This window comes from Eubalaena glacialis, chromosome 8, assembly GCF_028564815.1.
Source record: "Eubalaena glacialis isolate mEubGla1 chromosome 8, mEubGla1.1.hap2.+ XY, whole genome shotgun sequence".
Taxonomy (NCBI): domain Eukaryota; kingdom Metazoa; phylum Chordata; class Mammalia; order Artiodactyla; family Balaenidae; genus Eubalaena; species Eubalaena glacialis.
In genome coordinates this window covers 18919198-18943661 of record NC_083723.1, presented here as the reverse complement: position 1 = coordinate 18943661, position 24464 = coordinate 18919198, and the positions used below count along the sequence as shown (strand labels likewise).

The 24464-nt window shown below is 42.7% G+C and overlaps 2 protein-coding genes and 1 pseudogene across 8 annotated transcripts in view; 2 read left to right on the top strand and 1 right to left on the bottom strand.

Annotated features, from left to right (window-relative positions):
* PUS7 (pseudouridine synthase 7) overlaps positions 1-16102 on the bottom strand; it is a 61158-nt gene extending 45056 nt beyond the window's left edge. For 4 of the 5 annotated variants that reach the window (XM_061197606.1, XM_061197607.1, XM_061197609.1 and 1 more), the window contains exons 1-4: positions 12186-12400; positions 2860-3283; positions 1892-1976; positions 1657-1758 (exon numbers count right to left, since the gene is read on the bottom strand). In XM_061197606.1, coding sequence (XP_061053589.1) covers positions 1657-1758; positions 1892-1976; positions 2860-3283; positions 12186-12312 — 738 coding nt within the window. In that variant the 5' untranslated portion in view covers positions 12313-12400. Of the gene's footprint in view, positions 1-1656; positions 1759-1891; positions 1977-2859; positions 3284-12185; positions 12401-15990 lie in introns of those variants that run through there. The other variant, XM_061197608.1, reaches the window with a different exon arrangement.
* On the top strand, positions 5505-5848 carry LOC133097014 (small ribosomal subunit protein uS19-like; annotated as a pseudogene).
* A 434-nt stretch (positions 16103-16536) lies between the features above and the next one.
* Positions 16537-24464, top strand: part of RINT1 (RAD50 interactor 1) — a 27195-nt gene continuing 19267 nt past the window's right edge. For all 3 annotated transcript variants that reach the window (XM_061198448.1, XM_061198446.1, XM_061198449.1), the window contains exons 1-3: positions 16537-16711; positions 17177-17222; positions 22952-23136. In XM_061198448.1, coding sequence (XP_061054431.1) covers positions 16628-16711; positions 17177-17222; positions 22952-23136 — 315 coding nt within the window. In that variant the 5' untranslated portion in view covers positions 16537-16627. The remainder of the gene's footprint in view (positions 16712-17176; positions 17223-22951; positions 23137-24464) is intronic.

Sequence of the window (24464 nt, the reverse complement as noted above, 5' to 3'; positions counted from 1 at the left end):
ATTCTTAGGAATTTTCTCCTTGGCATTGCTGGACATTTTGTCTATGAGTAAATTCAGTAATTAAAGATCCCTAAAATTTTAACAGTACATATTTTTGAGAAATTTTGGTGGGGAGAAGAGGAGATGAGGGTTGGAGGCAAATAATAAATTCTGGAAAGTTACAGTAAACTCTTTTTACCTGGGAGCAATGGAAGGAGAAATTTCAAACAACCCCAAATCCAGCAAGTCGTCAAAATATAGTACAAAATGAATTTAATAAACTTTAAATTCTAATAATCTTGTGCTTCAAGATTCTTAAAATCTTGTAACATATTTGCTTTGCTATAGAGATCACCTAGAGCTGCTCTGTCCCATATGGTAATCACTAGCCACACGTAGCAACTGAGCACTTGAAATGTGGCTAGTCTGAATAGAGGTGTGCTACCAGTATAAAATAACACTGGATTCTGAAGACTTAGTAGGAGAAAAAGAAAGTAAAACATGTCATTAGTAATTTTTTAAATATTGATTACATATTGAAATATTTTGGGTAAATAAAATATACTGTCAAAATTATTTGCCTGTTTGTTTTTACTTTTACATTTTTTTGAAGATTTAAAATTAAAAACATGGCTCGCATCACAGTTCCACTGGACAGGGCACTTCCCTGGCCATCCAGTGGTTGAGACTCTGCGCTTCCAATGCAGGGGGCGCAGCTTCGATCCCTGGTCGGGGAACTAAGATCCCACATGCCATGCGGCACAGCCAGAAAAACAAAACAAAACAAACAAAAACAAACAACCAAACAAAAACAAAAAAATCCACCACAATTCCACTGGACAGCACTAATCGAGAACAAAATTTTCATAACAAAAAGCTTTTTAAAAGGCATTTACTGTTCTATTTAGTAGCTGAGCTCTCTTTTTCTTGAATAGCAGAAGTAGACTCAAGATGAGCAAAGCAACACTCCCTTACCTCCTTCCCCCAATTCCTCCCCTTCCCAGAGTCCAATTTGAGACCAGGAGGCCTTTGGAGCCAGGGCCTCCTTATCAAGACCACTGTCAGGCTGCGATAGTCCTTTGCAGCAGACACTGTGTCATATAACAGTCACTTTGCAGTTCTAAACAACAGATTTCTTTGTTGATTTGTGGTCACATAAAAAATTTTTTAAGCAGAAACATAACCTTTTTTTTTTTTTTTTTGGGCCATAGCTTATCTGGATACTGGTTATCTGCCACTGATAAAAACATTTTTAGTGCAATGCACTTTTAGATCAAATAGGGCAAAGCCATCCTTTTGTTAACTACCGTAATTTTTCCAAAAGACATTTATTAACATCCACCCAACAAGAAGCAATTAAAAACCCTGGGGACTTCCCTGGTGGTCCAGTGGGTAAGATTCCGCACTCCCAACGTAGGGGGTCAGAGCTCGACCCCTGGCCGGGGAAGTAGATCCCGCATGCATGCCACAACTAAAAGTCCACATGCCACAACTAAGAAGTGCACATGCGGCAACTACAGATCCCGCATGCCGCAACTAAGAAGTCCACACGCGGCAACTACAGATCCCGCATGCCGCAACTAAGAACTGGTGCAGCCAAAATAAATAAAAAAATAAAATTTAAAAAAATTAAATAAAACCCTAAAAAACCTTTTCATATGTTTTTGTGCTACTTACCTCGATGGCAACACTGGTTTCCTTATTTTTAAAAAGCTGGAGCTCTTCTAGACGCTGCTTTTCTTCAGCTGTTAAAACCGTAAATACATCTTCTGAAGGATCCTTTAAAATAACCATGAGAACTCCCAGTGAGTCACACACAGAATTCGAGGCTGTCAAAGCTCTATATTTCTATGATCTCCAGGAAAGGCTATTTTTATACAGAAGGTGACTTCTGCTAGAGAGCTGCTCTTACCTCTTCATCTACTGGGACAGACAAGTCACTCAAATGGCTGATGCGTCCATCTTTTCCTATTTCGTGAACAACGAAGTCAGAATATCTGAGGAAAAGAAAACGCAAACTCTCAGAGCATTAACGTTTTGCTGCCTATTAATTTTAGGAGAAAGTTTCTCAACAGTAAGCCTTATCATTGTGCAAAACAGGGATTAAAAATAAAAACCTTCAGTGCAAAGTCACGGAGTTATTTTTTTCTGGTTTCACAATGAATTCTAAGCCACACCTTGGCTTGGTACCAGAATGTACAGAAAAGACCCTCTGAACTTCTAGAATATTCTTCCAGAAAAATGCCTAAATCAAAGCTTATTAATGTTGCCCTATGATTATACAGTCCATTCTAAAGTAAATCACAAAACACAGTAAATTTAATCAAATCAGAAGCCTGTATATCTACCGTGAACCACCCGGAAGCTTACCTTTATGCTAAATACTTTACAGACATTATTTAAAATACTCTCAACAACCCTCAGGTAGAATTATGATCCAATTTTGGACAAGAATACTGAAGCTCAGAGGAGTTAAGTAACTATGAAGTGGCTGAACTGGATTCACACCCAGATCCACCTGGCTCCAAAGACCACCTTCTTTCTCCTGTAGATGTGGCCCATTCAGGTGAAAGAGTTTAAGATTTTAAGATCAATTCAAGGGAAAACTTGACACCATTTAAAGTAATACATTTTAAGGAAATAAACAGCACCCATTCACATATTAACAAGGGATGCCACAGGGAAATTGTTACTTAGTCATTTTATCTTCAAATAGTTTCTTTTACACATCCAGGCAGCTTTCCTTCATCCTATTCCTTATTGACCATAAGTGTGAACAATCCTTGGGGACAGAAAGCTAAATGGAAAAACAGACTGCTGATTTCTTTCTAGAGAAAAGAACTAATATAACTAAAATAACTTGACATAAACGAAACGTACCTTTCTTTTAAGATTCCTGAGAATCCTTGGTGAGAACTTACGAACTTAGTGATGCCTACATCCAGCTCGGTGAGCCCGTGCTTCATCATGTTCGCAAAGCTCTCTGCCTCTTCCTCCTCCTCACCCTCCTCTGAAAGGCCATCTTCCTCCTCCTCTTCCTCCTCCTCCAACTGAGGGTCAGAACTCTTTTTACCCTCTCTGGCAGTTTTGGGTGGCCCAGGCACCTTTTCACTGCTGGGTAGAGAGTTGTTCTCTAGCCCGTCTTGACCTTTGGTCGGACAGCATTCTGAGACCTTCTGTCTCTTTGCCTCACCTGGGGCCACACTGTCATTATCTTCGACGGCAACAGACCCCCGTTTCAATGACACACCGGTCATTTCTGTCATCTCCATTTTCAAGGATCCAAGAAAACATTTAAGAGAACCTTTTAGAAGCAAGAAAGAGCAGGCAGTAATAATCACTTCAATAAAGAATTGGGTTTCAGCAAATAGAGGCACATTTAACTTTGTTCCTAGGGTCCTAAATATCATTTATTAAAATAATTCTTCCAAATATACTTTTAGTGGCATAGAAAAATGGCACAATATTTCTGCAGGGAATTTGACAGCAAAAGCCTTAAAAATACGGATGCCTCTTGACCCAGAAATACTACTTTCAGGAATTATCCTAAGAAAATAATTAAGAAAGTGCTTAAAGTTTTAACTGTAAGGATGCTCATCTCAGTGCTTTTACATTAACAAAAAATTAAGAACAATGACATCTAGGTACATAAACTGAACAACATGTAGAAACAATGTGAAAAGAAACTGGGAAAGGTAGTTACTTCTAGGAGAGGGTGTAGGTGGCTGCGGATAGCAGGGAGACTTGTTTTTACTGAATACCACAGTTGTAGCATCTGAGTTTTGTTTCACATATATTGTTATCTTTTAGAAAAGCTGATTAAGTTAAAAGTATATAAATAAATTTACTAACATGAGTCATTTATTAATATGATTCATACCATGTCATATTTTTTTAAAAAGCAAGGAGAATGGGGAGTTCTTTAATGAGTATAGAGTTTCAGTATTGCAAGATGAAAAAGAGCTCTACATATTGGTTGCACAATGTGTATGTACTTAACACTAATGAACTGCACACTTAAAAATGGTTAGAATGATGTTATGTGTATTTTGCCACAATTTAAAAAATACAGATTATCATTTAACTGGCCCATACACAACGTACTAAGCAAAAGTCTAGGAAGCCATACGCACTTCCCAGTATGGAGCACACATTTATCTAAGACCGCAAGCGCCTGTCTAATTTGATCTTATTTGATGCTCTTGGTGAAATAAGGATAAAGCTTCTTCCTATATTACTTATATAGGGAAATGCTAAAATTAACATACAAACTTGGTAAACATATTATAAAGAACATAAATGAGCAAAATATTCTAGTTCTCCAAGGCTTGGTTAATAAGAAGCCCACCTACAGAAGCATCTACAGTAGAATAATAATGATGAACTAAATTTTAAGAATCCGTATTTGATCTTGCCTCATTGTCAAAAGTCAAGAATGGAAAGAAAAGTGAAAAGTGAAAGGCTACAAAAAAAAAGAAGGGGGGGAGAAGTAGAGAAAAATGTCAGTAAAAACAATTTCCTTTGAAAGACAAAAAAAGAAAAAGAAAACGGAAGAAACCAAGAAAACGGGAACTGAAGTAGACTGCACCTAGTTATACAAAATTATCTCTAATCCAAGTAAGAAAGCACTTATTCTTTACGTGTTCTAAGCAAGGTATAGTAAAAGAGAATGCTAGTTTATGAGATGCTGATGGTGTTTCATTCTCATTTTATACCAACAAAACTGCCCTCAGAGCCTGCACACCAGTGACGGAGGCAGGCAGGGCCCAGGGCTTCCTTGAGACATGGGAACACACAGAAGACCTCAGGGGGCATTGGCGTGAGGGTGTCTGAGAAGACCTCTTCCTAATGGAAGACTAGACGCGAACACCTGAGTCAAGCTTTAGGGAACGAGAAAGAGAGAGACTGTGCAAAAAGTGGGAGGAAGGTGGTACAGCACGTGCAGAGGCACGGGAGAGCATGGAGCGCTGGAGGAACCCCACCGAGCTCACCATGCATCACGCGGGCAAAACACACACGCAGAGAACCTACACTTAAAGCTGGGGAGCTGGCGGAAGCCACACCAAGCTGAACAGAGGGAATTACATCCGAAAAAACAAATCGTCACCTGATACGTAAGTCAGAGAGATTTCGTGGTATCCCTTCAAAGAGAAAAACCGGGGTTAGGCTGGGAGATTAGGTAAGACGGCAACTGAGGTAAGAAATTAGTACAACCTGATCTAAGGCTGAGGCAAAGGTGACAGAAAGGAGGGGTGGATTCAGGGACATTTAAGAGGTGGCGCGGACAGGACTGGGTGACAAATGTGAGAGGAAAGAGGAAATACTACAGGATGACTCAGGTTTTCTGTCTTGGGGAATTGAGAGGATAAGGGGAGCTCTTCCTGACATGGGGACCCTAGGAAGAGGCATGGCGGGTAGGAGGGATATAAGCACACGTACAGTCCTGTGGTGTTGCTGGCACCTGGGGGACATCCCATGGCCACTTATTACACTGTGTCACACATATTCTTACCCCCAAACCCACAATGGCTCCCCGATGCCCCAATGGCGGTGTGGACCTCAACCAGGGGCTGGACATGTCCTGTGAGCAGCTGATGCGGAACCGCGGGCTTCAGAGGGAGCAGCATCACGCGTAAGTGCCTGCACGGGGCCAAGAAGGCGGCGTCACCCACAGAGAAGCCCCAGGTGGTGAAGAAGCACCTGCGCAACATGATCATCCTGCCCGAGATGGTGGGCATCTACAATGGCAAGACCTTCAACCAGGTAGAAATCAGCCCGAGATGATCGGCCACTACCTAGGCGAGTTCTCAATCACCTACAATCCAGCATTGGGGCCACCCGCTCCTCCCGGTTCATCCCCCTCAAGTAGCCTGCTGGCCACTAAAGACACAGACATCTCTAGAAAAAAACAAAAACAAAAAACCCTCACAACGTTCCCAGCTGGCATGACAGGATCTACCAGCAGATCCCAATACCCTTCTTGAGGTGAGAAGAGGAGAGCACGGCCAATAACAGCCACATCCGCAGCTGGGCTCAGACTCCACCGTCTGCAGGACGTCTACCTCCTTCCCAGGACGCAGAGAACTCATCAGCCTCCCTCTCAACAACGTGATGGCCGTAAGCCCGGATGGAAACACCAGTTACTTCCTCTGCTCCATCCTTCTGCTTCGGCACCATCCATCATCCAGCACCATGTACCACTATCCTCCACACAGGCCTCCGACGACTGAGGCCCAGCCCACACAGGTGCCCACTCCCAGCCTGACCATTCACGAGCTCTCTCTTGTGGGAGGTCCTCCACACCTGTCTCAGCCCTGGGCTCCCTTGTCCTTTGAGACTCATCTGAAGACGAGCCCTGACTCCCATGCCTTCCTCTCTGTTAAGTCCACGTCTTCCCATTTTACCTCCCTTCATCTGCACTACCCATGTGGGCACCCAGATACCATGCTTTCCCTCACCACTTTCTAGCTGTGTAACTGGTCTGCGTAAATTAGTTAACCTCTCCAAGCCTCTGTTCTTCAGCTGTAAAACGGGAATGACATGTGCTTCACGGGGCTGTCGTGAAGATTAAATGAGATGACAAACACAGAGTGGCTGGCCACAGTAGGAACTAAATAAATGCCAGTCCCCTGTCCTCCCTCAAGAGGTCTGCAGATTCTTTGAGGATAGTAATTCTTTTGTACCTGCCAGAGAATCCAGAGAGATATAACAAGCATCAATAGATATTTTGAAGAATTCTTGAAACAGGTGCTGAAACTGTTCCCCATCTACAGATATCAAAGATCTACTAAGTAGCAATTCCCTAATGAAATACTGGACCTGGGCAATGACATCCATGGCCACTAACATCACAAAAAATAGACAACCAGACACTGCAGGCCCCTGAAAGGACATGCTGTTATCTATGAAGTTCTTACTGATTGAAACTCTATGTCTAACTACTAGCTTAGATGGCATACAGGGACAGAAGACGTTAAACACCACCACGCAGAAGCAATCAGCAAAAGTGTGAATGTGGGAAACTCAACAAGGACCAAGACAGTCCTTCAACTAATAAACAGCAAGACAAAAAAGAGGAAAGGGGAACGTACAGATAAACCTACAAAGAAATGCAATGGGTGGATCCTTCTTTGAATCCAGGTTTAAACAAATCAACTGTTAAAAAAACTATTTATGAGACAATCAGGTATACTGAAACAGTGAGGATATTTGATGACATTAAGATAGCATGGTCAACTTTTTTTTTTTTTTTTTTTTTTCATGGTCAACTTTTTAAGGTACAATAATATCATTGTGGTTACACTTAAAAGTAGAATCTTTGTTTTAGAGATACAGGATGAAATCTTTATGGTTGAAAAGATATGAAGTCTGGACTTTGTTTCAGAATAATTTACCAGTGATGAATGAAAGTGCAGTGGGGTATAGATTTAAAACAAGACTGGTCATGAGTTGATAATTGTGGAAACAACAATGGATGATGAGAATATGGGGATGTCATCACATCATTCTCTCTACTTTGCATGTTTGAAATTTTTTATAATAAAAATAAAAGTTCAAGGTATAAAAAGATACACTAATTATTCTATTCTCATCAAACCACCACTCTGTCCAGCTCTACTGCTCCCTCTCTCCCATCACCTGTTCTTCAAACACAGAGACCTGCAGTCCCAAGATACCACCTCTTCCATCTTCATTTCTTCAAGCACCCCAAACCTCAACAGCTCTTAACTCCTAAGCCACACTCAACACTCTTGCTCACTAGCCCACCTGCACGATCCTTGCTAAACCTCAACCAAGTACCAATCCTACTGTCTCCATCTGTGTTCCTGGCTGCTGCTGGAGAAAACATCGCCAGGTGAGGGGACTTCTTGTGACAGCCCTCCATGCTGCCTAGCCATCCCTGGTCAGCAGGGTCTTCTCCAAGTCCTGTGTGCCACTCACAAAGAAAACAGGAATCCTGGGACAGACACACCTCCTTCCAGCACATTCACAAGACCCCTTATTATAACCATTCCCCTGCACCTGCACCCCTCTGAAGGGAATTCCAGACTCATTTTAACAGTCACTCACTCCTCGTCCCTGCACTCCACCCCCTCAGCAAATACTCACCGTGCACCCCTGTACCAGGCGTTATTCCAGGTACTGCATGCGACACCCTAGCGAATCAAATAAACGCCCCGCCAGCGTGGCGCTTACATTCTGGTGGAAGGTCTGGCTTCTACTCCGTGCTTTTATCCTGCTTCTCGAGGTGCTCTTTTCCCCTCCTGCTCAACATGCTGCTTAAATTTGGGCTTCCCCAGGTTCCTTCCCCAGTCCTGTTCCCTTCTCATTCCCAAGTTTTCCAGCCAAGACGCATCTCCAACTCCCTGATTTACTCAGGGGAGGGGTCCGAGGCAATCATAACGACCGCTAAACAATGATAGTGTACAGGGAGCTCAATCAAGCCTCGCTTCAACCCTGTGACTTAGGCGTCATTATTATTCCCATCTTAGCCACTAAAAAAGAGAGTATCTTGCTCTAGGTCACACAGCCTAGTAAGAGGTAGAATCAAACATCAAATTCAACATGCCCCAAAGTGATCTCATCATTTCCCACCACAAATGCACTTCTCTTATTTATTTATTTTTTAAATTAATTAATTTATTTTTTTTGGCTGCGTTGGGTCTCTGTTGCTGCACGCAGGCTTTCTTTAGTTGCGTGGAGCAGGGGCTACTCTTCGTTGCGGTGCGCAGGCTTCTCATTGCAGTGGCTTCTCTTGTTTTGGAGCACGGGATCTAGGCGCGTGGGCTTCAGTAGTTGTGGCTCACGGGCTCTAGAGCGCAGGCTCAGTAGTTGTGGCTCACGGGCTCTAGAGTGCAGGCTCAGTAGTTGTGGCGCACGGGCTTCAGTAGTTGTGGCACACAGGCTCAGTAGTTGTGGCTCGTGGGCTCTGGAACACAGGCTCAGTAGTTGTGGCGCAGGGGCTTAGTTGCTCTGCGGCATGTGGGATCTTCCCGGACCAGGGATCGAACCTGTGTCCCCTGCACTGGCAGGCGGATTCTTAACCACTGCGTCACCAGGGAAGCCCTGCACTTCTTTTAAATTGCACCTCTTACTCAAGGAATGTTAGCAACAAACTACCAGTCACCTAAGCCAAAATATGGGCATCACCCCATCTCCTCTCCCCTATGTGAATGAAATTCTAGAAGGTTTAGGACAGCATTGTTACACCTAACATCCCTGGAATGAGAATATTAGCAGATCGTGGTTTCAACTCTTGCTTGGCAGTTTGGGCATATGACTTGGAGCCTGATCTAGGTTTTGCAATTTACCAAGTGGGTCACCTCTCTTAAGTCTCAGTTCTTTTCTCTTTAAAGCTGAAAATGATGACTTGGTCAAAGGTCTGTACTAGCTGTTGCTATTCAACTGTTGGTCATTAATATTTATTATGGATGGTTTTCACCGCAGAACTGTATTGCTGAGTCTGGGGAAAAACAAAGCTTCTTATGCTTCTTTTGTTCTCTGGGCTAATGATTAAACATGGCTTTCTCCTTCAAATACCATTTAATTTTAAGAGACCCTCAAAGCACTGCCAAGAGCACCAAATAAACAGACTTTTAGTATCTTTTGGCAGTCCTTTTCTTGATACTTGTGGACACTTGCCTGATCTTTTTCTTGTTACATTTAATTGTAAAGACAAGCTCATTAAACAAAAGTATACTTCCCATTTGTTTTCGCCAATGGCCCTAACACAGACATTATTAAAGTATATATAGCACAAGTGATTATAAATCACTCAATATAAATTTTGCTAAGTTCTGTCTGTGGGCCTAGAAGCTGAGAACATATTTGCTAGAACAGGTATGCAAACGTCTGTGCTAAGGGAGGCAAAACTCAAATCAGTGTTGTTTTCTTAAGCAGAAACTACACAAAAGAGAAGACTGAAATGAAATATAATTTTTAAATGAGAGAGAGAGAGAAAATGAATCACGTGAACATCGAAGAGGCCGAGAAGAATTCAACCAGAAAAATAAAACAACCCTGACCGCCCCCATTTGATTTCCCTAAGGAAATGAGCTTTGCATTCAGGATGATCTAAATATACATATTCAAGCCTTCTACCTCAAAGCTGTAAAAAGTGACTGGCTTTAAAAAAAAGGGGGGGGAGGAGGGGAATAAAGGGCCCAGCTTTACGAGTTTTCTAAATGGTACTAAAATTTAAAAAAAATTTTAAGAAACATAATGCTGTACAAAAACACTATCCATGATACTAATGAGAGCTTCTCAAATGTCAACTAAAATCTTTATAGACCAGAAGCTTGATGTTACGACTGGGAAGAGCAGGAAATTTAATGATACTTATCCATGAACTCAAAGTCCTACACAATTCTTTAGAGGGAATACTAAAGTAATAGGTTTTGTTTCTTTTACACTCCGAACGAGCCAAATGGGATTAGAAATATTACAATTTTAACAGTATTTAAAAGTCTTTCTCATTAAGACATTAGATTCACCAATAAGCTTCCTCTACAATCCACAACAAAAATAAAGTTTAGCATTTTCAAAATTTTAATACAAGATTGACAGTCCCTTAACACTACTCCTGCAAAATGAACATCTAAAAAAGAGCCATAATAATCTTATCTGTACTTCAAAACCCTCCACAACTTCCACTCTTTAAATGCATCTATCCTCCATCCTCTGCAAACCATCAAGAATCCCTCCAGCTTTCACGATAAAGAGCACTCTCTTCAGGGCAGCGCACAGACTACACTCTAATATGCAAAGTCATTAAGTCCCTTAGATTCGTTCATTTCACAAATATTTATTAAGCACCTCTTACGTGTCTGGCACTGTTCCAGGCACTGGGGAAAAGAGGAAAATTTCCTACCCCCATTAAGCTTACATATCAGAGAATAAAATAAAACAATCTCAGAACATGCACGCATAAGAGCTACAAGTCAAGCAGAGTAAGGACAGTGAGAGTAAGAGGGGTGCCCTTTAGCGAAGTCTCTCTAAGGAAGTGCCTTGTGAGCAAAGACTTGAAGGAAGAACTAGACATGAAAAGATGTGTGTGTTCGGGCAGCAGGTACAGTGCCTGTAAAGAACCTGAGGCAGGAGCAAACTTATTCAACAGACCAGCTGGACTGTTATTTCTCTCTCCTACTTGGGGCCAAAAGCCACGTTTCATTAACAGCTCTACTGCACCAGCTTCTATCAATCAAAAGATACGTTCAAAAGGAGTTGTAAATTAATACACACGAACTGTTGGCTACTTTGCCTAATGACTGAACAACATCACTGCCTATCCAGTGTGAGTGTACAGTCTGATTTTTGGCAGATGCCTCGATTGCCAAGGCAAGGAGGTGCAAGGCAAGGATTGCCAAGGTGATGGGGCATGCCGGCTTCACAGATGATGAGAGACTTGAAACAAAAGCCCTTAGTAACCCTATATTTTCGGAATGAAAAAAAAAAAAAGTGGTCGGACAACGGAACCAAATATTTGAAAGACTAAACTCTCCAAACCCTATTTCTTGGCAGGCGCTAATACCCAGGCAATGAGGGTGTACTGTTAAACCTCTCGGTGCAGGGCTGGCGGTAACGACTCCGTGTGGATGGGTCAACACGCCCAGCAGCACCTCCTCCATCCACTCATTAAACACTGACCGAGAAAAACTCCGGTTTGCTCCTACACTGGGAAACGCATACAAAACAAGCCGTCACCTGAGTGCCTGCTTGCCACGTAGTAGGTTCGCTGTTAGTAATGACAGGTAAATACGAGAACGAAAGCACGTGGGCTAGACCCGGTAGAAGCCTGGCTCAGCGGTGTACGGAAGCTATAAAGGGCTTCGGGATGAAGGCGGGTTTTCTCTTCCGGGAGGAAGAAGAGTTTAGAGAACCTCAGGGGCAAAGCAAGGGAGGAGTGGGACTGGGACCCTCGGGCTAACAGCGCCGCGGGGAGGAGGGAGGGCGCGGCGCTTGCGAGGACCCGCCGGGAGAGCGGGGGGCGGGGCTGGCACCGCCGAACCGCAGAACCCGCCAGGCTCCAGCCACGCTCCCGCGGGCACGATCCGTAATGGAGGCGCCATGGGCGCGCCGCGGGCTCAGACCACGGCCGGGACGCCTTCCCAGTCCACGCTGCCCCTCCGGGTGGGGTTTTGGGCCGGGTGGCAGGGCCGAGGGCTGGCCGCAGAGCCCGGGTGGCTGTGGGGAGGCCGCACACTTACCCGGGGCCTGAGAGCGCGCGCGCGGCGCGGACCGGGCGACAAGGAGGCGGGCGCGCTGCTCCGGGCGCAGGAGGGCGGCGGCGGCAAGGGCCACTCGGAAGAACCAGCCGCAAGGGCAACCAAGCATAAGCAGCGGACGCGGTAAGCGCCTGGGCCCCGACGCGCTCAAGCGGACTCACAGCGACTGGCCTCGCACACGTGCAGCGCAACGACGCGCCGCTGCCGGCTGGCCCCTCCCCCGGGGCGGAGCACGCCCTCCGCCGCCGGCCACGCCCCTCCGCCCCCGCCCACCAACCTGTGGAGGAGGTCCCGCCCACTCCCTCCCACCCCTGCTCAGTGGCCCCCGGGAAGCCTCGTGCTTGCACCCTTTGGCCTCGCAACCTGCGAGGCTGGAGCTCACCGTGGTCCTTTCACTCCGTGAGCCCTCAGGCGGTCGCACCTGGGCTTTGGCGGGGGGTATATACCCAGAGGGGAACTGCTGTGTCATATGGTAATTACATTTTTAAATTTTTGACCAACCCCCATATAGTTTTCCATAGCAGCAGTAGACTTGTTTTTAAAAGCTGGGTTTACATGTGGGAATCTGGTTAGCTGATCATAGGTAATTCGCTAAGACTGGTTGCGTTCTATGCTGCCTTCCGCTGATATTATTCACCTCAGTTAAGTACTTCGAGTAGTTTTCTGTCCCTAATGCATGTACAATCACATTTTCTTGAACTGTGGTTAATTCATAGGTTAATGTCCCAATGACAACAACTGCAAGTATTTTTACCACACCCACACAGTAGAAATTCAATCTAAACTTTTAATTTTCGTATACAGTTGGCCCTTGAACAATGCAGGGGTTAGGGGCACCAACTCTGTCCAGTTGAAAATCCAAGTATAACTTTATAGTCAGCCCTTTGTATCTGCAGTTCCACATCCATGGATTCAACTAACTGCAGATGATATAGTACTGTAGTAAGCATTTATTGAAAAAAATCTGTATAGATGGACCTGGGCAGTTCAAAACTTGTATTGTTCAATGGTCCACTGTACTTTAAAAAGTACCTTCTCTGAGATTGTGGCCCAACTCCTCACAAGCACATATGGAGGAAAGAATGTTCACATTTCTTTGGACATTAACTGGGTACATGGTCAAAACCTACCCTTTTTGCATTTCAGCCTAAACTGCCTTAGACAAGATCCAAGTAAAACATACATTTTTCGTTTTTTTTGTTTTCCAAAAAGGCAGCTCTTTATTGGCTTTTATAGTTAAAATAACACAGGAGTGTTCAAAACTTCTTCCCCATTCCAACTCCCTCTAATAAACATTTGACAGTTTAATGTTCTCCTTGACTCTAAAATTACATCCTAACATGTATATTATGTATAATATTGAGGATCCTGCTTTTAACTCCACACCAGTACTATGGATTGCTAAGTGCCTAACACACACAGTTTATCTCGTTTCATCCTTTTTATTGTCTAGTATTCTGTCCATCTTAGATGCCTCTTTCCATTCCCCAGATAGTAGTTAATTGTTTTCTGTGCTCCCTCAGTCATTGCAAACAGTTCCCTTGTTGAACTTACTGCACTCAATCTTAAATTAAACTTCGTCTGTTTCCTTCACCAGAATATGAATTGTTCAGAGGCAAAAATTGGGGTTTAGAGCAATCTTTTTTCTCCTTTAATTTTATTTTTTATTTTTATCAGTTATACATATCTGTGATTTACAGACAAATAATTCTATAGAAACCTTGTAAGTTTTGCAATGAAACAGAAGAGACTGTATCCCCACCCTGCCCCTTCCCTGTTTCCCTTTCCTCAAACAAAGTCATTTCATCTTTCAACTGGTTATTTTGATTTTTTACCTTCATTTCTCTATGTAAAATGTTTGCATTGCTATTTCTTGATGTGTCACTTTTAGGCACTATCTATGGACTTCACTTAATGGAAAATGAGGGTTTAGCTCTTCTTCCTTCCCCCAGCCCCACCACCCTTCCCTTCCCTTTATCTGCCTGATATAGTTATATTGTACCTTTTTAAAAATATTTATTTGTTTGTTTGTTTGCACCAGGTCTTAGTTGCGGCAGGCAACCTTCTTAGTTGCAGCATGTGGGCTCCTTAGTTGCAGCTCCAGGGCTCCTTAGTTGTGGCATGCAAACTCTTAGTTGCAGCATGCATGTGGGATCTAATTCCCTGACCAGGGACTGAACCCAGGCCCCCTGCACTGGAAGCGCAGAGTCTTATCCACTGCGCTACCAGGGAAGTCCCCAGTTATACTGTACTTTTAAAAACAGATTTGTGTTTACTTCATTATAATTAGGTAAACATTACTCACATCTTGAGCAAAGTAATATACTATGATTACTTCTCCTCCTCAATTTTTTGTTTTTCTTGCAGTTAATAATGATCTTATTTTTACTATTCATCACTAAGCCTTCTTAATGATTGTTTAAACCTATCCCTCCACAGATTCAGATAGATGAGAAGTTCTATGAGTCTAATCTTTCTGAAGGAGCCTCTTCTGGAGCCTTCTGACCTGCACCATCTACGTCTAGTGCACAGCTGTTGTCAGGGCTTCCCACTTTATTTTTCTCCTGTGTTGTGTCTTCTGTTTCCTATATCCCATGCATTCTTTTTCTTTGTTTAGCCCTCATTTTAGTGGAGTACATCTCCAGTAGCTTCCTGAGGAAGGAGAAATAAATGAAAGGGAAATTTTTTGAGCTCTTGAATGTCTGAACACACCTTTATTCTTTTTTTTTTTTTTTTTTTGGCTGTGTTGGGTCTTCGTTGCTGTGTGTGGGCTTTCTCTAGTTGCGGCAAGCGGCGGCTACTCTTCGTTGTGGTATGAGGGCTTCTCGTTGCGGTGGCTTCTCTTGTTCCGGAGCACGGGCTTTCGGTGCGTGGGCTTCAGTAGTTGTGACGCACGGGCTTAGTTGCTCCGTGGCATGTGGGATCTTCCCGGACCAGGGCTCGAAGCCATGTCCCCTGGATTGGCAGGCGGATTCTTAACCACTGCACCACCAGGGAAGTCCCCACACCTTTATTCTTTATCCACACTTGATTGGTAGTTTACTAGTCACGTACAGAATTTCAGTTTGAAATAAATTTTCTTTGGAAATTTAATAGACCTGCTCCCATGTCTTCTAGCTTTCTTTGTGACCATTGAGAAATTGAAAGATATGCCGATTCTTGATCCTTTCTAAATGATCTCTTTTTCTCTCTGGAAGGCTAGGATTGTCTTTTCGCCCCCAGTGTGCTGCAGTCTCACAAAGATGAGCCTTGGGATGAGTCAAGTTGTTCCCATTGCGCTTGGCACTCAGTGGGACCTCTTTAAGCTGGAAATTCATGACCTTTAGTTTGGGGAAATTTTCTTGAATTGTTTTGTTGGTGATAACTCCTTCCCTAATCCCGGTTGTTGTTGTTTTACAATTCTTATTTTTTGTATTTTGAACCCCCTGTAGTGGTCCTCTAATTTATTTTTTCTTTTGTATTTTTCATTTCTTTGTCCTTTTGCTTTTTTTTCCCCTAGGATACTTCCCAACATTTATCTTCCAACTTTTTATTGAATTCTCATTTCTACTATCATATTTTTTTGTCTCTGAATGCTCCTTTTAAAATAGTAGCCTGTTACTGTTTTATGGTTGCAATGGTGTCACACATCTCAGGGTATAAATAAATAAAGTTTTCTCCTCATTGAATGGTTTCTGTTTTCTCTAAGGGCTGCTTTTTCCCCCCTTACCCTGTTTGTTTCAGTCTCCGTGGTACCACCTTCCATGTTTGTTTTTGAAGTTGTCAAATCCCTAGGTCCTCTACTTACCTCTTGCTGGCACTCCTAGTTCCCCTCCCTGGCAAAGGACAGGCTTTTTTGGTCTCTGCACTGGTTGAAGTGTATGTTAGCCGCAGAGTCCTTTTCCTCCTTTCAGGTCCCAGAGTGTTTACAACCAGATCTGCACCCTAGTTGAATTTGATCTGCCTTAAAAGAAAAGAGCCAAAGATAAAGACACTGGAAATTCTGCAACTAAACTGTCCAACCAAAATACATTAAAGCTAGTCAACACGCCTCCTCACACTCAGAACATCTGGGATATCATCTAAAATATAAGTTGAAATGATTCATATTGAATTTACACTGTGGAGAGAGGGATACCTGCAAGCTCCATCCTTAACGACCCCAATGCTGTGGAGGAGGTTTACCGAGGTTGAGAAGGACCGCCCCGCCCCGCCCCGCCCCGCCCCGCCCCGCCCCGCCCCCTTCTCCTTCCAGAGCAGCCGATCCGGCCTCCCGCCGGCAGGGGGAGCCTCCGCGCACGGCCGGCGGCTGCGCGGGCAGGGCGTCTCTGGGAGGAGAGGAAGAAACCAGAGAGACGGCAGAGGAAGTTGCTGTGGCTCTGGGAGCTACGGTCTCGAAACTCTACCAGTGTCTGATCGCTGGCCGGAGCCGGAGTCTATTGGCCATGCTGGCTGCGCAAGGAGCCGAGGACCCGCACGGAGGCAGGATGCTCCTGGCCGGCGATTTCGGCAAGGCGCCGGCAACCCGGGTGAGGCGGCCCTTATGGCCCGGGGCGGGGACACTGGTGGCCCAGTGAGGTGGCAAGACCTCCCAGGGGAGGGTGCCTCGGTGAAGTGGCCTTGGCGGCCTGGGGACGCGGTTACGGTGGCCCGGGGGAGATGGCTCTTGCAACTCTGGTGAGGTGGCAAAGACCTCCCGGGGGAGGTGGTCCCAGTGCGGTGGCTCTGCTGATCCCGGTGAGATGACACAGGTCATTCTGGGGAGGTGGCCCTGGAGCCGGACAAGGTAACTCCAGCGGTTCTGGGGAGGTGGCAATGGTGGCCCCAGGGAGGTGGCCCTTTTTAGAACCTCCAGATCCTGGCCTCTCAGGAAGGCCCCAGAGGGAGGGGGCTGGGACCTCGTTGTCTTCCAGTGGATGCCCTCTGGGAACCCTGTGCGAGTTCCACCTATCACTTCAGTCCTAATGTGTTTGTCACACCTGTTCTCCTTCTAGTACTGCTCTGAAAATGGTGACCAAAGGAAGAACATCAAGGAGAAAAGTAAGCGGACTCCAAACACCTTAGCACTTTCTACCCAGCCATCTCTCCAAAACTCTGCCCTCAAGGGTCTGCATCGAGAAGGGTCTTGGCCTGTTATCTTTTAGATGAAGCATCTCTTTTTCTCTTTCTGTATTAAACACTGATTATCATCATACACATATTTTTGCCTTTCAAGATGGTAAAATATGGGATGATTTGGAGAAGAGCACTTCCTGTCCCCTACCTAGTGCAGGGACTTGTGTGGTTTCACTCCAGTGCTGCCCTTCGTACTGGGTTCAGAGTAATTGGGGCCTGCCTGTTATTTTCGTGAAGCATCAACTTATTAAGCATCAGGAACTTCGAGGGGCTAATGATCTAGGAGAGATGACCACCACCTTAGTTGCGTTCAAAGGAGTCAAATGATCATTGTTTAGTTGTATTTACCTTCAGTGAATTTGCAGGTAATCGTTGATCTGGGAAGAGCACAACAGATAACTTGGTTCCTGGATCTTGAACTGGATAGGGAAAAGGTCAATATCTCCATTTCCTTCCTAGGACAGGAGCATATACCAGGGGTGTGGACATTTGGTATTTTACTTTTATAAGCTAAACGTGGCAAGATTTTGGAAATCAAGGAATCTTCAGGGGCTTTTGAAGTGAAATTTACTGGGAGAGGAAGGGGGAAGCATGGAACAGCTGTTCCATCAGAGGGTTTTTGGTTCTTCTGACCACGGCAAATAGTCTGGGAATGAGTAGTAGTAACAGAAAGGGTGCTTGTGTTACCATATTGGCTTTAGGAGTCAGACTTGCCCTTAACATTGCCTGTTGCTGCAATCTGCCTCAGAAAGAAAGCTCTGAGTACTTCATAGCACTTGACAGTCACAGCTGCCACACGTTAGCTCCTTTTCCTTAAAAGATTTAAGAGTACCTCACATCGTTCAGTTTAACCCTTCCCATTTCCACCTTTGCCCCATTCAGATGCCTGGGAAGTTGATGCCACTGAGCCGTAGACCCTCCTTTGTTGGCTTGGTCAATTTCTTTGCAATTAGAAGTGCTCTTTACAAAAAATAGAGGAGAGGAGAGACATTAACCACCCCCCCAAATCACCATTGTGTCATTTTGAAGAATGTCATTTGACTAAGAATGTACTATGCTGCATTTAAATGGTTAAATCAAAAGAGTATAATTTTTTGTAAAAAGTGAAGATAGAATTTACTCCCTAAGCTACAGCAAGCTTATCTTCACAAAACATTCCCTCTGCACATAGCCCTGCCTCTGTGTCTGCAGATACACCACACAACTCACATGTTTTATATAAGATAAATTTAAAAAGTCGACATTGTGACTCCTGTACTTAATAGTAGATGGAGTCCTGTAGTAATAAAGTTTGATGCAGACCAGCCAATTCTGATCGTATCTGAAGGAGAAGAAAATAAGAATATTGTTCTGAAATTCAGGAAACATGGATTTTAGTCCCATTTACCACCTTTGAGTGTAGGCTGGGCAAATGTTAGAATTTATAGTAGGGAAGTTGAGGCATAGACTCTTACTAGTTTCACTTCTGCCTGCCAGTGGGCTACTCGTTCTCATTGCATGGGAAGAAGCTTTTAATTCTTAAAAATTGAATAGAACAAAGGAAAATTTGGTTTTTTTAAGGCCTGGGGGAGGGGAACATACACAGTACTAAATACTGGTATATATTATGTTAATCTCTTATAGTTACATTTTGCATTTAGGCATATCTTTAGTTAGATATTCTTATCTTCATTTTGTCAGAAGTGACTGTTGTTTTTTAATGAGGCTGATTATAACCTCTTGCCTTTCATTGCTGTTTCCTTAAAACTTTATTTTTGAGAAGCAGACTCACAGATATAGAGAACAAACTAGTGGTTACCAGCGGGGAGGGGCAATATAGGGGTAGGGGATTTAGAATTACAAACTATTATGTATAAAATAAGCACTGAGTGAAGTCAGTCAGACGGAGAAAGACAAATATCATATGATATTGCTTACGTGTGGAATATAAAGAAATGGTACAAATGAACTTATTTACAAAACAGAAATAGAGTCACAGATGTAGAAAACAAACTTATGGTTACCGGGGGGGAGAGGGAAGGAGGGATACGTTGGGAGATTGGGATTGACATATACACCGTACTATATATAAAATAGATAACTAATAAGGACCTACTGTATAGCACAGGGAACTCTCTCAGTACTCTGTAATGACCTACATGGGAAAGAATCTAAAAAAGAGTGGATATATGTTTATGTATAACTGATTCACTTTGCTGTACACCTGAAACTAACACAACATTGTAAATCAACTATGCTCCAATAAAAATTAAAAAAAAAAAAAAGCTATGAGGATATATTGTACGATGTGGGGAATATAGCCAATGTTTTATAATTACAAATGGAGCATAACCTTTAAAAATTGTGAATCACTATATTGTACACCTGTAACATATAATATTGTATAGCAACTATACTTCAATTAAAGAAAAAAAAAGAAAGAAAAACGCTTTATTTTTGGTAAAGAGCCACTTCTACAAGGGCAGCTCCAAGGAAGAACAGAGGTGAAGTCCAACTAGCAGAGCTCCCAGGAGGTTCTGTATTGTTGCCCCAGCTTTATCTCTCATGTACACATCTTGTTTGTTTTTTGTTTTTGTTTGTTTTGTTTTTTAGAAATTGTTGTAGTCCTTGTAACGAAATATATACTAGTACAGTCAAGCTTTTAACAAACCACTAATGGTTTGTTTAGAGACAACCAAATCCTGCAGGCAAACCTGAAGTAGAGAAATGCACTGTATGTTCGGGTTTATTCTAATGTTTGTTTTCTATGAAGTCTACTCTCTTTTTCTCTGGAGCCTTATTTTATAGTATTTATTTTCATTTGGAGTTCAATGGCTATTACTCTGAATTTTTACAGTATCTTTTTTGTTTGTTTGTTTTTTAAATTTCTAGGTACAACTCATCTCTAGGGAGATTAAACCCTGTATGTGGAGTCATTCAAGTCGTGGACTTAGTAGAGTTGAGCGTGGTTTATTTATTTATTTATTTAAAAATTTTTTTTAAATATTTTTATTTACTTATTTGGTTGCGCCAGGTCTTAGTTGCGGCAGGCGGGCACCTTAGTTGCGGCTCACTGGCTTCTTAGCTGCGGCTCACTGGCTCCTTAGCTGCGGCATGTGGACTCCTTTCAGTTGAGGCATGTGGGCTTCTTAGTTGTGGCATGTGAACTCTTAGTTGTGGTGTGCATGTGGGATCCAGTTCCCTGGCTAGGGATCAAACCCGGGCCCCCTGCATTGGGAGCACAGAGTCTTAACCACTGTACCACCAGGGAAGTCCCTTGAGCATGTTTAATATCTGGGAACTTAATGGCTGCACAGTGACATGGAGTTACCATTACCAAGTTTCACCCAAACTTCAGGTTTCCTAAACTTTTCAGGAGGAAGGAAACCATAAGTAACCAAAAGGAGTAGCTTACACATGGAAACACACTTCAAAAGGAAACAGTTCATCTTAGCACATGGGGGTGGGAGTAGGAGAAGGACATGGCAGCCGGCTGTAGGTCTTTGTCAAGAAACTGCTGTGAGCCTTCAGGTTTCTTGGGTTCAGGGCACATTCAGAAAGCCATGCTGGCACAGACCATCAGCAAAGGTATAGCTAGAGATACTCTGGAAGAGAGGAGCAGTGCTGTTGGTCCACAAATTTAGGACCATGGAAAATAATTTAATTGCCTTTGAAGTGGATTGTTTACTAGAAATTTGTTTTAAGTGTTTTGTTTAAATAAAAATCAGAATTTTTTAATTTATATATTTGAATCTTCCCTCATTCCACAAAGAATTCAAGGTAACTTAAATTGCTTAGTTATGTCTTAAATATTCTGGATAGTGGAAGAAGGTATAGACTCCTGCAGAGTGAAAAACTGACTTGTGAACTACAGGAAATGATCGACTTTCAAGCATAGATTAAGGAGTGGACTCTGGGAAATTTCACGTACTCGGTGGGATGAGAGTAAAGCTACATAGCGTTCCTGTTTTCACTGGGCATTGTGTGTTCTGCTATAGTACATGTTGCCTCTGCTACCACTCTTCTTAAGAGGGTTCCAAATCACCTGTTTTTGTCATATTTAATAAGTCCAATATGAATTGGCCAAGTCTAGTTTATTTGCCATGGGAAGAATCTCACTTTAGATTGTACAATTTAGTGGTTACATTAGCCATTTTGAGTTTTTCCTGGTAATCTGTGTTTTCTCTCGTATTTCTTTTTTTTTTTTTCTGTTTCTGAAATGGACATCTTTTTTTTTATAATTAATTTATTTTTATTATGTAAAAAAATTTTTTTTTTGGCTGTGTTGGGTCTTCATTGCTGTGCACGGGCTTTCTCTTGTTGCGGCGAGCAGGGGTTACTCTTCATTGCGGTGGGCGGCCTTCTCATTGCGGTGGCTTCTCTTGTTGTGGAGCACAGGCTCTAGGCGCGCGGGCTCAGTAGTTGTGGCTCATGGGCTTAGTTGCTCTACGGCATGTGGGATCTTCCTGGACCAGGGCTCGAACCCGTGTCCCCTGCATTGTCAGGCAGATTCTTAACCACTGCGCCACCAGGGAAGTCCCTGAAATGGACATCTTTGTACAATCGCATCTGAAGCTTTTAAAACTCTTTTATATCAGGAGGAGTTTTTACTCATTGGTCTCCCTTTCAGATTTTTTTCATATACTTGAGATCTTTCAATACCATTTTTTTTTCTTTTTTTTAAAACATTCTAAAACCAGAGTCCTCCTTTGGTGTTATTCTAGACTATACCATCTGGTTCCTCACAAATTTTGAAAATATATTACTAATTTAATAAAAGCTGCATCAGCAGAAGCAGATTTGACCTTTTCCCCCCAGTAATAAAATAGATTCTTAAGATACACAGTTGTCTAGAAAAGTTTAGTATCTGTTTGTAACTGCATTGTCATGCCAACATCTATTGCAACCTGTGGGTACTAGGACGGAGTTTAGTAATTTTTCTTTCACTCAGAATTTCCTAAGCTCTTAAGCATTTTGTAGTACTACTTGATCGATAGATTGCTTTATAGCTATTCATTTGGGTATTTGTGTGTGTGTGTGTGTGTATGTGTATTTATATGCATATATATACCCATATATATATGTAAATATATACAGTCATCCATTGGTATCCATGGGGCATTGGTTCCAGGACCTCTGCGAATATCAAGATCCCTGGATGCTCAAGTCTTTTATATAAAATGGCACAGTATTTGCCCGTAACCTACACATATCCTCTGTATGCTTTAAATCATCTCTAGGTTACTTAATGCCTAATGCTAATAATAATAATAGTTTTGCATACAATGTAAATGCTATGTAAATAGTTACTGGAGCATGACAAATTCATTTTGCTTTTTGGAACTTTTTGGATTAAAAAAAAATTTTTTTTTATCTGCAGTCGGTTGAATTCATGGATGTGGAGGGCTGACTGTTTTATATAAATACATACAGTGTGTATGCATATATACATATATTCATTTACACACACTATATTCATTCGGGTATTTTTGTGTATGTGTGTATATATATATACGTATACACACAAGTACTATATATACAAAAATGCCATATATAGGTAGTGTTTTCTTTAAATTAACTTTTGAAAGTAGATATGTTGCCTTGTATATCTTTTGCATTTCCTTTAACTCCACAGTACTTAGTGGTGTTGAGTAATTGTTATTCTTTCATTTTAGGTGACATAAATATTGCAGCTCTCGTTGGAAACGAACCAGTCTGTGAAGGTACAGATAACGGTGATCTCCCTTCCTATGTGGCGGAATTTATAGAAAAGGAAGTCGGAAATGACCTTAAATCTTTAAAGAAACTTGATAAACTCATAGAACAGATGACAGAAAGTAAAATGCAGTTAGAAGAACAGGCAAGTATTAAAACTCATTGAAACAATATCAGTAGTATACTCATTATAATGTAAATATAACCATTATTATATAGGCATTTTTGAAAATATAGATTGTGACAAACAGTCTAATCATTTAAAACTGCTTAATAGGTTTTAAGGTGCTAGGTGTTTTACAAATTATGTAAAAGAGAAAGTTCCTACTGATAATGATTTATGTCTGACCTTTTTTTAAAGATTTATTGATTGATTGATTGCTATGTTGGGTCTTCGTTTCTGTGCAAGGGCTTTCTCTAGTTGCGGCGAGCGGGGGCCACTCTTCATCACGGTGCGCGGGCCTCTCACTATTGTGGCCTCTCTTGTTGCGGAGCACAGGCTCCAGACGCGCAGGCTCAGTAGTTGTGGCTCACCGGTCTAGCTGCTCCGCGGCACGTGGGATCTTCCCAGACCAGGGCTTGAAGCTGTGTCCCCTGCATTGGCAGGCAGATTCTCAACCACTGTGCCACCAGGGAAGCCCATGTCTGACACTTATGTCTGACATTTTCATACAGTGACTTTTAACGTGCTTTTAAAAGTAAATTCATGGGATACCAAAATGTTACAACACCATCATTCCAATTTTTTTATATATGCACACATAGGGAGAAAACATTACAATACGTATAACATTATAATAATGGTTATTTCTGGGTGGTTGGTTAATAAGTGATTTATTTTCTTTTTTTCTTCCTTTATAAATTTATTTATTTATTTATTTATTTTGGCTGCGTTGGGTCTTCGTTGCTGCGCGCGGGCTTTCTCTAGTTGCAGTGAGCCGGGGCTACTCTTCATTGCGGTGGCTTCTCTTGTTGCGGAACATGGGCTGTAGGCGCACTGGTTTCAGTAGTGGTGGCACACGGGCTTAGTAGTTGTGGCTCGTGGGCTCTAGAGCTCAGGCTCAGTAGTTGTGGCACACAGGCTTAGTTGCTCCACGGCATGTGGGATCTTCCCGGACCAGGGCTCGAACCCGTGTCCCCTGCATTGGCAGGCGGATTCTTAACCGCTGTGGCCCCAGGGAAGTCCCATAAGTGATTTATTTTCTTTATATCTTTTTGTATTTTCAAGTTTTTTCTTTTTATAGTAAACATATTACCTGAAATAATGTTTTAAAAAATCCAGTGAATGTAATCTTAAACTGAAAAATGAGTGAGTTCCTGTACTTGCAACACTGTGTTTGTCAAACATAAAAGATTTATATTGTGTAACTACTTAATTAGGTTAAGTAAACTCTGCAGGGACACGCTGGTGTTTATCCCCAGGTTATCAGTCCTCTTATGTTTTCCCATCCCGAGCACCTCAGTTCTCTCCAT